General features: G+C 44.8%; 1 protein-coding gene across 10 annotated transcripts in view; it reads right to left on the bottom strand.

Annotated features, from left to right (window-relative positions):
• Positions 1–642: 642 nt before the first annotated feature.
• ADGRB1 (adhesion G protein-coupled receptor B1) overlaps positions 643–12,669 on the bottom strand; it is a 284,922-nt gene continuing 272,895 nt past the window's right edge. For all 10 annotated transcript variants that reach the window (XM_052787759.1, XM_052787756.1, XM_052787762.1 and 7 more), the window contains one exon: positions 643–3,478. In XM_052787759.1, the coding sequence (XP_052643719.1) occupies positions 3,281–3,478 (198 nt within the window). In that variant the 3' untranslated portion in view covers positions 643–3,280. The remainder of the gene's footprint in view (positions 3,479–12,669) is intronic.

Genomic DNA, 12,669 nt, shown 5'->3' with positions numbered 1-12,669 from the left:
TAAGGACACATTTTCTTGCTGGAGGATTTCAGCCATTCAAGGGTAAGCGCCAAGGAAGTGAGTAATCCCTAGCTCAATTCATTTCTTGTCATCTTTCATGAGTGATACGCTTAACCCGCTCGTGCACTGAACCGTGCTCCTGCTCGCAGCCTGCCTGGTAATGCAGGAGGTTGCAGGGAAATCCAGGTGAGGCTGAGATTGGCTTTGCAGGCATGCAGGCAGGGTAGCATCAGCATTGCCTTGGCTCTGTTGGAAACTATAACCCAGCATCTGTGCCCTCCGCCAGTAACGCTGCCAGGTCCGCGTTAAATATCGGCGCCTCGCATCGTACGATACTGGGAAGGGGGCATCGAGATTTGGGTTGGAGATACCCGCAGAAAAGCAGGCTGTGCTGCACAGAAAAGGGAATTCCTCGTGCCCTGGAAACGTACAACATAAGGGGAGGTATTTTTGGGGGTGTCAAGAAGCTACAAAGCAAAAGATATACTCGTGGGGCAAGTTTGGCCGCGGGCTATGGCTCTTCAGGAGTAGAAAGCCAAGGTGGCAGCTTGCAGATGCAGGAGAGGTGTTTCCCAGCACCCGGGCATGATGCAAACCACACGTGGGGTGTGGGCAGGGACGCTTTTAAAAAGCAGACATCGCTAGAGTTTGCACCTCTTTTATTAGAAATAAGACACATTCATTTTGTGCTCTGAAAACTGTACAGAAAAAAAATTGACGAACACAGAGAGGGAGGGGAAGGCATGGCACAGGGCAGGGCATGGGAAAACAGAATTAACCGGAGGAGCTGAGCAGAGAAAGTCGAATATCAACAGTTATTAAACAAACATTTATCTCTGTAATTACATAACACCGTTAATGTCCTGCAAGTAGGCTGGAGTGAATGGGTGAATGGGGAAGGTTGGAGAGAAGAGGGCAGGCTTGGTTGGGCAAGGGAAGGGAAAAAAAAAAAAGAATTAAAACACAGTAGAAAGATATCTGTATGCTAAAATTCATAATGTGTAATTATAATAATTACAATATCATACAACCCGGCATCTGAGGGAGGCCTTTGTGCTTTCCTGTTTCGTAGAATAATCTAAAATTGAACAATAATATCACAGTTTTTAGTAATCAGTTTCCCTATTTGTTAACTATTTGGATTTTTTTTTTTTTAAGTTTCTCTTTCCATCCTTCATATTATACAGTTAACGGCAAGGTAAATGCCACTGTCTTTAAAGATTACCCAGGTGGCCCAAAGGAAAGTCGAAGCAGAGATGTTTGCACGTCAAGCAACATCTCTCAGTGGGGGAAGCACAACTGGGGTCCGTGATTGTTTTGCATCTTATATCCATTGCTAGTTTTTTCCTAAAAAATGTTTTGCTTTTATTTTTTTTTTTTAAAAAGAGACCCAAACACACGGTAATAACTCAGACCCTGATCAAGCTTTACTGCTGTCTGGCACAATCTGGCCGTTCACAACCAGAGGTTTGTCGCCGCACATCTCCAAAGCTGGGAGAGTTGTTCCAAACACCAGACAGACAGTGCTGGGAGTGATACAAAGAATGAAGTCTGCGTGTAATGCCAGTGGTATATTTTTTAATGATAAAAATATTGCACAACACTTTTGGGGTGAAATGTAAATACCTTATTTTTTTGTAAATAGCCTTGAGAAATGTTTAACGAAAAATAATTAAAATCATTATTATTGTTTTCATGGTGAAATAAAAAGACAGTATTTTATGATGAGGAATGTCCTGCTCTCCTGATCAGCTCCACCTCTTCCTTCTTGTAGGACCACAAACCTGCTTGCTGGCTCTGGGCAGCGGGGAGGGACGAGAAGAGCCAGCGAGGGGGAAATAACCAAAGCTCAAACTGAATAAAACAAAGCAAAACATTGCAAGCCAGCGGCGAAGGGGCTGTGTGTTCCCACCATCCCAAACTTTCCACGGAGCAACTTGCCTTCCACCTTCAGCAGGTGGCATCCTCACCCCATGCCTGCGCAGTCCTACGGCACAGAAAGGCATTCGAAATGACAAGAGCCAAAGAAAAGAAAGGTCTCGGGTTTCAAGTTCTCTTTTTATTGAAGAAAAGAAAAGAAGAAGGAAAAAAATAGATTATTTTGTTTGTTTGTTTGTTTCCAAGTGGACGTTATTCATGTTGTCAGTTTGTCTCAATGTCCTAAGGCAACATCTCTGTATACCAAATATCTCCAGGTACATCTGCAGATCTGTCTTTCCCTCTTTCTCTCTCTGCCTTCCAGGAAGGGGCAGCTTGGAATAAATCTGAGTCCAAAAGCAAGGAAAAATAACAGAAAAAAAAAAAAAAAAAAAAAAAGGATGAGGCCAAGAGGACCTTTGCAAGGCCCGTGCTGAGTTTATCTATTTAACAGTCAATGAAACGACCTACATTCTTCTTGTTGGTCTGTTTTTCTAACACCTTCGACCCTCTCCCTGGAGACGGGGCGAGCAGGTTTTGGAGGTGGTCCTGTCCTCCTGCGCCTGTCCCACTCCTTAGGGCGCGCAGAAGCTCCGCCGTGGAGGGATGAGAGGAGGAAACCCCACCTTACCTCTCCACCTAAGCCATGGATGATGCCACCGCTTGCCCCTCCGGGCCCCGTGGGGACCCACCGCAGGGATGCCATGATGCCAGGTCATGGTGTGGCACACAGGAGTGGGAATCTCTTCTTGGCACTGCTTGGCGCATCCCGTCTCCTTCCTTCTTGGATGAGCTGGTGAGAGAGAGGTGGGGGGGGGGACAAGGACAGGCAAGGGATGCCACAGACCCTCGACGCTGGGTCTCCCCCAGGGATCTACGGCCAGACCGCATCCCAGCGAGGCTCCCACGGGCATCCCCTCTTGCGATCCGCGAACAAGCCCGATCTTCTTGGCCCTTCGCAGTGGCTGCTGGGCGTCCTTCCACACCTTCCCGTGGCAGAGCAAGAAGGCTCCCGGCGTGCGGCAGCAGCCCGAAAGCATCTCGGCAGGGCTTGTCCCCTGCAGCCCCTTCCCACCCTCTGCCTCCTCCTCGCTCTCTTCCAGGTTCACTTCTTCTCCAGTCCTACCTGGGAAAGCTCGTGTTGTCCTGAACCTACAGCTACTATACTCTATAAAGTAATATTCCCCCCTCTCTGCTGAGAACAATACAAAAGTTACTCTGTCTTACCAAAGGTTTCAAAAGAAACCAAACACTTCTCTCGCTCGGTTCCGATTTAATTTAATCATTTCTTTAAAATGTGGTTTTGTTTTGTTTGTTTTGTTTGTTTTCTGGAAAAAAAAAAGTCCCTTTCTTCCCTTTCCGCTCAGACCTCTGTCTGAAGGTCGATAATGTCTTGTCCCACCAGGGGGATGGTGGCTCCTGTTTTCTCCCACTCTACAGTTTTTAGTTCTAGGGGAGACTGTGCCACAGGTTCGATGTCCTTTTTAACCCATGATGGTGGGGACTGGACTTTCCTGATTCCTTCCCAGGGTCTCTTGTTTGGTGTCTGCTGTTTTTCTTGCTGCAAGAGGAGGAAAGTGTAAGAAAGGAGAGAGAGAAAGAAAGAAAGAGAGGTTAGTACCCATGCAACAAATGCCATTTTTTCACCTCCTTCTCTTATATCAAAGGCAAATTTTTCTGTGAAACTCCTGATGCAAAATAAAGTGGGGTTTCAATGAAAATTGAGCTTGGTGTGTAAACTCTCTATTTTCATGAAGAAAATAGAAACTTTTTTTCCCCACTGCTATCTCTATCACCTAATGCCTGGATAGTTCAGTTTTCAGCTGAGGTTTTTGCCACTTGTATTTTCACTGAAAAACTGAACATGTTTTTGCGAATTTAAGATATTTTTCTACTTGTACAGAAAATCCCTATATAGAAATCCAGATTATAATGAGGTCTTTCTGAACATACATTGACTGCATTTCACATAGATGCTGTCCTGGTTTCAGCTGGGGTAGAGTTAATTTTCTTTCTAGTAGCTGGTATAGCGTTATGTTTTGGATTTAGTACCAGAAGACTGTTGATAACACACTGACGTTTTCAGTTGTTGCTGAGTAGCGTTTAGACTAAAAGTCAAGGATTTTTCAGCTTCTCATGCCCAGCCAGCGAGAATGCTGGAGGGGCATAAGGAGTTGGGAGGGGACACAGCCAGGACAGCTGACCCAAACTGGCCAATGGGGTATTCCACACCATGTGACGTCATGCCCAGTATATATACAGGCCTGGGGGGGGAATCGCTGCTCGAGAACTAACTGGGCATTGGTCAGCAAGTGGTGAGCAATTGCATTGTGCATCACTTGTTTTGTATATTCCAATCCTTTTATTAGTATTGTCATTTTATTATTGTTGTTATCATGATTAGTTTCTTTTTTTCTGTCCTGTTAAACTGTTCTTATCTCAACCCACGAGTTCTACCTTTTTTTTCCCAATTCTCTGCCCAGTCCCACTGGGTGCGGGGGGAGTGAGTGAGCGGCTGCTTGATGCTTAGTTACCGGCTGGGGTTAAACCACGACAGATGCAAATACATTCCTTATGTAGCACAGCTATTTATAGGCTATTTAATTGCAGCAAAACATGCTAACTATTTTGCCAGTGAACCCCTGCTGTTTGATGGGCTGGATTGTCAGCTCTGAAACTGAAAGCATTTCCATCAATGCCACACCAAGCCTTCAAGGCTTTATCGACTGCTGTTAGCCCAGTCACCCACCAGCATCCCACCACGGATAGCAATCCAGAAAATATCTTTCAATGTTTCTGCCGATACACACCAAGACAAGACTCTGGGAAGAGGTGAGGTTCTGTAAAACAGGTATATTCTTCAGTGCGTATATGAAGGGGAATCCATGCAAAGATTTTAAATGAGTTGTTCCACTAAGCTTCTCCCCCCCACACCAAGAGTGATGCTTTTCACGGTTAATTATCCCCACAAAACACTCCGGCACTGGGCGAGAAAAGGCTTCCCTGCACATGACAGGAGCACAGAGCCTTTTTGAGCCACCTGCCAAAAGGAAAGTGGCGGCTAGTGGAAAGGGTGGGAGGAAAGGAAGCTGCGTGGAGGATGACAACAAGGAGAGAAGAAGTCTGGTGACAAGGTGAGGAGACAGACATGCAGGTGACATGCAGCCCAGGATGTGTCACAGCTTGATGCTGTCATGAAAATATATTGATTGAGGGGAGACGAAGCCACACGTAGACTGCGGTGTTATGATTCTTCTCCAGGATGCTATAGAGATTGCTGTAGCCCTGCAGGAAACCTAAATACCCATCCGCTACATGCTAATCCACCTGTCTTAGCTTCTGATTTTGTCCTTTCCTAAGAGCCGTTTGTAAGTCTGGTTTTTATCCCACCTCCACACTGCAACGTCAATAGGAAAGGCGTTGTAGCATTATCCCTACAGGGACAGATTTCATCACATCACCCAAGCCATGAATTCTGCTTTTCCAAACTTTCATCCTTAATATAAAAATAAGATATATTTGAAGTTGCTCCTGCATCCTCGCAGCGGCTCACAGGGAGAAGGCTCTGGGTGAGGTCGTTTGGTGGCTAGGGAGTGGCAAATGTATGAACCAGGCAAACCTGGTCTTCTCAATGTGAAGGGAAAACATTCTGAAATTACCTTTATTTTAATTCAAAGGGAGAAAAATAAATTTTTTAAAGTCCTTTCAAAGAGATTTTTTTTTTTTAAAATCAAGCTTTGGAAAAGTATTGTTCAGAAGAATGTAAACCACTTCATTTCTTGAAATTTGCAGCTGAAGTTTTCATTAAACTCTGACACAGGTCTTTTCTTATGCTGTTGGTGTTTTATTCTTACTTTATTCCTTGATGTAACACAATGGTGATTAATACTAATATGACAGAAAAGGTGATAAAATTGTTGACTTATTCCACTACCTATTTTGGAACTTATTTAAGAAGCACTGCAACTAAAAACTGAAACCTTTTTATCTCCGTGTGCATCTTAATGAGACAAGTTTGAGACTTCCTGAAGTGAAACTTCTACCTACGGTGTTTTTGCAGACCATTTGTCTGCCATGAAAAGATGCAGCAAGAAGGTACACATAAAGACAAAAGCACATATAGAGCAGAAAGTGGAATGAAACTAAGAGTTTCCCAAAAGGTGAAGAAAAAAACCCCTGGTCAGAACAGCTTTTTTCAATGAAAAAGATTTTGTTTTCTCCCACAATTGCTCTAATGCCACAAGTTTTCAAAGTTACCAATGTCCACAGCTGTATTATTTAACAGAGCGCGCCACAAATGATCATATGCATGAAGTTCATAAATAATTCCATCTTTTCCCTCAAATGAAAGCCCTTCTTTGATGGCATTATTTACGGCCACCTTCAGCATCAGGTTCTTCTATTCCCAGCCAATCTCTGCTTTAACGGTCCCTCTGTCTGCCACACTCCTGACCTTCAGCCTCTCCTTCACGCTGTGAGGATGCACCCAGATCTGATCATGTACACTGAACGTGATCAGCAAACCTCAGAAATGTTCTTGTTGCGAGCTGCTTTTGAGCTACTGAGCAAGAGCAGCTGCAAATCCATGTAGGGAACAGAAATTAGGGAAAAAAAAACAACAAACCCAAACAGTTATGAGCTCACGTCTACAGCAATGGCCTCTGATCAGCCCTGTCACTGGGGAACAAGACCTAAGGGTTACAATAATTATTCAATGGTGATTAAAACCAGACATTACATGTTGTGAATTATTAAGAATGGATAATTAAGAAAGGAAGAGAGAATGAAACAGAAAATATCACTATGCCAGTGCGTAACTCCACTCTGCACCTGCATCTTGAATATTAGGTGCACTCCGTGGGCTTCCTGATAGAAGGATTTAGGGGAAGTGATAAGCGTGGCCAGTTTACAGCCATGAACAAAGATATGCAGCATGTTCTGTAGGAGGAAAGATTACACAGACTACGACCTTTCAGCCTTGAAAAGAGATTATGGATGGATGTGAAAGAGGTCTATGAAACTCTGAGTGGCTTGTTGACAGTAGGAACGGACTGCTGACGGTAGGGATCATCTCTTCCAACACAAGAACTACAGACCATGACGGGGCACCAAGCAGTGCCTGGCCCAGAGTGAACCCCAAGAGCTGGTCCTGCACACAATGCCCAGCCGAACCGCAGACCACCTTTCCGCAGCTCTCTGTTGACGCCGAAAACTTCCAAAGTTATAAAAACCATGTGGAAACATTCACAAAAGCAACATCCATTCGGTACTATGAAGTAAAGTGACACCATTCTGCATCAGGAGGTCTCCGACCACAAATTACTGGAGTCTTGGGGATCTTTTTGATGATGCACTACCACATGCTTGCCCTGCTTTTTATTTTTCCAAGCTGCTTTTTACTCTGCCATGGAGAGGAGGCAGAGCCAGACTGGCTTTGGGTTTGACCCCATACAGTTGTTTCTATCTATCTATCTTATCAGTGTGATGTTTTATCTAACTGTGACTGTGGCAAGCTTAGCGACTCCACAGATGTCTCCTTACAGTTAGAAGATGAAAAGGAGCCTGGGGAGATCAGCAAATGGAGAGGGCAGGCTTGGTTTTAGTTTCCCACTTCTCAGAAAAGAATTAGACTTCTCTAGCGATGCCGTGAGTGGAGGTGTTGTCTCAGGGATGGCATGCACCGGTTGTCCACCACTTGGCACCAGCAGCTCGTAAAGTGGCGTGCATGGCCGTGATCTGAGCCTGGGTACAGAATAATTTGGTGCCCGCTTGGATCTCTGAGCAGGTTGAACGCAATCAGCCAGGCTGAGCTCTGGCAAGGATGCCGGGAGACAAAAGAAAATCTTCTCCTCTTGGCAAAAGGCACCCTGGGAATTAGTAGCAGGCTCCTGGGAACAGCTCCCTTTTTCTTTCCCTCCATATGGAAAAGGTTTTTATCGGGTCTTGGCCACTTGAACAGCATATAGAAACAACCACCGGGCTCATGCTTCAACTCTGGCATTTTCCTCCAGCCCCACTGTGGGGTCTTAGCAATCCTTGCAGACAGGAGGGAAAACCTAGCTATGCACAGAAAAGAAGAAAAAACCTGGAGAAAGGGATGTGTAATCCGGCTGTAAAAGGCGGCAGTGCTGGCCCAGGGCCTGGCGCCTTGGAGACAGCCAGGAATGGCCCGAGACAGGAGCTGAAAGCAGCGGAGGCTGCTCTGCCAGTAACTCACAGAGACAGAGCCATTACTCTGGCCTGACACAGCCCATGAGCTTCTGGCCATCGGGGAGGGGGGAAATATTTATCGGTTCCTGCCTGGTGCCAGGACGGCGGAGCAGACTGCTCTCTCGGAGGAGTGGGAAGGGAGGGAATGCCCAGACCCAAGGCTGGGGTAAAACCCGCTGTGCAGGGCAAACTGGAGGTCTTCATCACCCTGGTGGGATTCGGAGTCTCCTTCATTCGGCCGTGGCGTTCATTTTGGCCATGCGTCTTTAAGGCAGAGGGAGAGGATTTGGGACAAAACGCATTTAAGATGCAGTGCCAACAAACCCTCCCAAATTCCTAACAAAGACAGAGGCAAAGTGCATCGAGATAATCACTGCCTTCGAGGGTCCAGGCTGGCTTCATCCAGAGTACCTGGATCCTAGTGAAACTCCTTTGCTTAGGAGCGGGGTCAGTGTATCACATAAATAAGGCACAGGAGACTGACTGGCGGCTCTAAGACACAGCTTTCATTTCACGTTTCAGTCAAAAACGACGAAACGTGCAAGCTGCTAAGCTGCATCTCCTTCTGTTTGTTTTGTGGTTGGGTTTTTTTTGTTGTTTAGTTGGTTTTGTGGTTTGGTTTTTTTTTACTACCCAATTTTTATAGTTACCCTGAATAACCTGAAGAGGAATTCAGTGCTTTCTACAGAGCTCTCTGGGATAACTCCCCTAGAACCAGCTACTCCCATACTGTTTTCATTGCCTCTAGTGTCAACTTGAAGGATATTTCATGACCGAAACGGTCTCTCCCCATGACATTGATGACTCTAGGACCAGAATGAAGTTATTCAGAGCATATAGCAGGGAATCTGAAAGATAAATGTGGCTCACGCTGTCTCACCCATCTTTGGCTCAATGTCGATGAGAAGTGATTAGAAAATGGGAAAGCTGTCTTGTTTTTTTACAGGATGATAAATTTTCCTTTCCTTGTTTGAAAAAAGTAGCTGCAGTTCCTTCATTTTATGCTACTGAACTACAAAGATGATACTTTTTTTTTTTTCATTTAGGAGAAAAGCAAAATAAAAAGAAGTGCCTGACTTTGTTCAGAATTTCATTTTTTTTAAAAAAGAAGAAACAATTTGTGATTTTAACTTGCATTGATGGAAATCGGTTAGGAAACTTGAAATACCCAGCATTTACTGGGTTATAAAAATATGTCTTCTGCTTCTGTATTCTCTGAAGTTCAGATGGTCTAACCTGTAGGGGTTGCTGTGAGCCAAAGTCTAGCGAGGCCATGCACAGCTGAAGGTGAACAGGCACTGAATCAAGAAGGTCCTTCGTAGACCCTCAGGGGCTCTTTGCATTGACTCATAAACAGTCTCTTGCCTGAAAGTTGCAGAGAAATCTTGTGGTCCCACCAGCATGAGAAACAGGCTATTCTCCAGGCTGTTCTTCCCATTAATCCAGCTGGTTAACGTACCATCCTTTTTTGGACAATGCTTATGGTCTACTGAAGAGTCCACTCCACTTGGTAGACATGGAGATCTGTGTGTTCCCCAAAATGCTGAAATCGTTCAAGGCTGCCCCATGCCTCCCAGGGGCACCTAGGGAAACCTGGAGGGGACCAAGAGCACCCAAAGCATGATTCTTTACAGAGTCTTTTTTTAACCAGTCTAAACAACCAGGAGCTTCAATCTGCTGGTGGTCACTGCATGGTTTTCGAGCCGCTGATAGCTGGATAGCTTCAAAGGGCATGGCAGGAACTGACTGTCCATACAGAGGATATGGGGTGTTAAGATGTTTTTCTGAGCAATACAGAGTAACTGATGCGTGATGCTTGGGACCCGAGGTATCAGATGATCTACAGGAGGAGGTGAACTTCTGATTGATGGTATATTTGGATACCCACTGGCTGACAGATGGTGTATGGCTGAATGAATTAAGGTTTGACGTCATTTTCATAACAGAATTTATTGCAGTAATTATTATACTTTATGTAGCATTCCTCCCCATAAAAGTTACCCTAATTGGTCTTCTAAATTTGCCAGTTACTAAAGCCTTTAAGAAGAGCAGAGAGGTTTAAACACATGGCACGGAGGAGACATCCTACCCATAAGTGGAGCTTGCCTTGCAGAGGTACACACAGCTGACAGCAGGAGGAGCACAGCCTCCCAATTTTAATTCCTCGGTGAGGAATGAGCCTGAGTTTGACACAACCACCACCACCATTTCAACTCCTCCACCCCCAGCCTCAGCCCATGCAAAGAGGTTCCCATGGCCAAATTTTCCCACCTGAGAGCACAGCTGCAGGCTCGCCAGTCAGCTAGCGAAAAGACAGGTAGTCAGCAAGCAAGAGAATTAATTCTGTCATGCAGCAGAGCATGCCAGGGAGACACACAGCCCCTACTGCAATGAACTGCAATATTGATCGATATTCCTTTTTTTCTCATGATTCTGTTAGATGCCAAAGCAAGTGCTGGTGGAATGGGTATATCCTCCAGGTGTCTGAAGAGGAAAGCTGAGAAAAATCTCAGCCTGAGAAAGTGAGTAATCAAGACAGAAACACTGTCTAGAAGGAAATAAGAAAAAGTCACAGAAAGGCAGAAAAAACTTTGTCTCTTTTTCCACTGGGTTTTGGAGCAAGTGCTTTTTCAGGACCAACAGAGAGATGAGACTGGATTTGAGAGCTGAGTTACAGACTGAGTTCAGATCCTGTATGTGAGCTCCAGGACAGGGCTCCTGTCAAAGCAAAAGCCATTTGAGCTGCAGGGAGCTGAACGGAGCAAGTAGCTAATAAGCAAGAATGAGCAAATCAGAGAAATTTGCAGAGCTCTGTTCAGCACGGCTTTCGCTGACCTCGGCACAAGTAAAGAGCTGCTGTTTAAAATGAATGCAAAGCCAGATGCTGTCAAGAAGAGAGGAATATGTATGTGATTCAAACTTCTCTAAGGAGAAGGATCAAAGGACTCCTGCCGAGGGGGAAGGCAGGAGTGTCACTTCCATTCCTTTCAAAGCTGGCACTAAGCATAGAAGAAACAAAGCCTTCGCTTCCTTTAAAGGCTGCAAAGCCTCTACTTTCGTACCACGCTGTTGCAGAGCATGTGAAGCCCTCCCGATGTCCAGCCCAAGCACTGGAATTTCTTTAGCAATTAACTCACTGGGAGGAGCAGTGTTGGAGATGCTTTACCCTGACAATACAGATCTGGGCAGGAAAATATTTCCCATGTGGTACAAAGCAGCTTGAAAATAACCACTACCCTGCTTTAATGCGAAAAGCTCTTAGCCGCAAGAATTTAGACCTTGGGAAGTGTGTGTATTTAGGAGGAAGCAGGGAAAAAACCTGCATGTTGCAGCCTACCGTCTGCCAGGCAAAAGGCAGACTTTTAAACGGAGAAACAAACTTGCAGCAAGGTTTCCAGCAATGGGATTTTTTTTTTGTAGCAATCGGGTAGGTAAAGAACAACTGAAAGTGATGGGAGTGATTAGGAAGGAAGAACTCTGCTGTCTGAGTCAGTACTAACCTAACGTTTCAATATGCATTTGTTTGGGCAGCAAAATGTGTCTTAAAGCTGCTATGAAGAGATATCTACAATCCAGGTAGAAGCCACTCACTACTTATTATAAACTTAAAAAGGAAGGTTTGGTGGATCCCAGACACCAAGAGAGTTTTTAATTTTAATCACTTAGGATGCTGTGGATGGCTGGGTTTTTGGATGCAAATCCTGCTGTAGTTGTCTCCAAGCCTTTGGTTCCTTTCATGTTTCCTGGCTGCAAATAAGCTGTCTAGGTGGTAAATATTCAACAAACACAGCTCATTCAGTTTTCTGCTCAGGGTCTACACCAGCTTCCAGTTTGGTCTGGGTTAAAATGGAAGGGCAACAGTGTGCAACCTCCACACATATGCTGGCTGCAAGTCATTTGGGAGGAGGATGAGCAAAGTAAACCCAGCTGTTCCTACGATACTCTTTTTAGATTTAAAGTCCCTACAGGTGGACAGAGATAATCTGTCCCAAATTTCAGCATTCCAAGAGCAAAGGAGTCTTGCCTACAACCCTGTAACTTCCTTTTGAGTAAGGGCTGATTTTTCAAAAATCATCTCCATCTGCCTTGCCTCATCTGAACTTGGAGATTGCAGGAGAGAGAAAATTTACCATAGCCCATGGTAAGGTCATACAAAGATCTATTAGTGCATTAAAAAACTGACTTTTCAACTTGCAGTCATCAGATCTTGCTGTATGTCAGTAAGCTACTATCTTAATTCCCTAGCACTAAAAAAGTTAGCTTTGGATAATAGTGTCTACATCCCCAATTAGTTCATAAAGCCACAAATAAGTGAGATCCCTTTACTCTCCTGCAGCGGTAAGGTGGCCTAGGCTTGAATGCAGGTGGATGTGTGTTCCTGTATGCTTTGAACGCAGATCCTGCTGGACAATGTGATTTTAATCAGGAATATCTGAGCGTGCTTCTAATGGTAGCATTTTATAGTTGAGATACATATATAAGAAAGTCCACGTCACGTGGAATAGATTTCATGTAATAAACTGAAAAAATACATGGAAAAAT

This window comes from Harpia harpyja, chromosome 5 (genome assembly GCF_026419915.1).
Source record: "Harpia harpyja isolate bHarHar1 chromosome 5, bHarHar1 primary haplotype, whole genome shotgun sequence".
In the NCBI taxonomy this organism is placed as follows: domain Eukaryota; kingdom Metazoa; phylum Chordata; class Aves; order Accipitriformes; family Accipitridae; genus Harpia; species Harpia harpyja.
The sequence above is the reverse complement of the archived record's forward strand: the minus strand, read 5'-3'. Positions and strand labels throughout refer to the sequence as shown.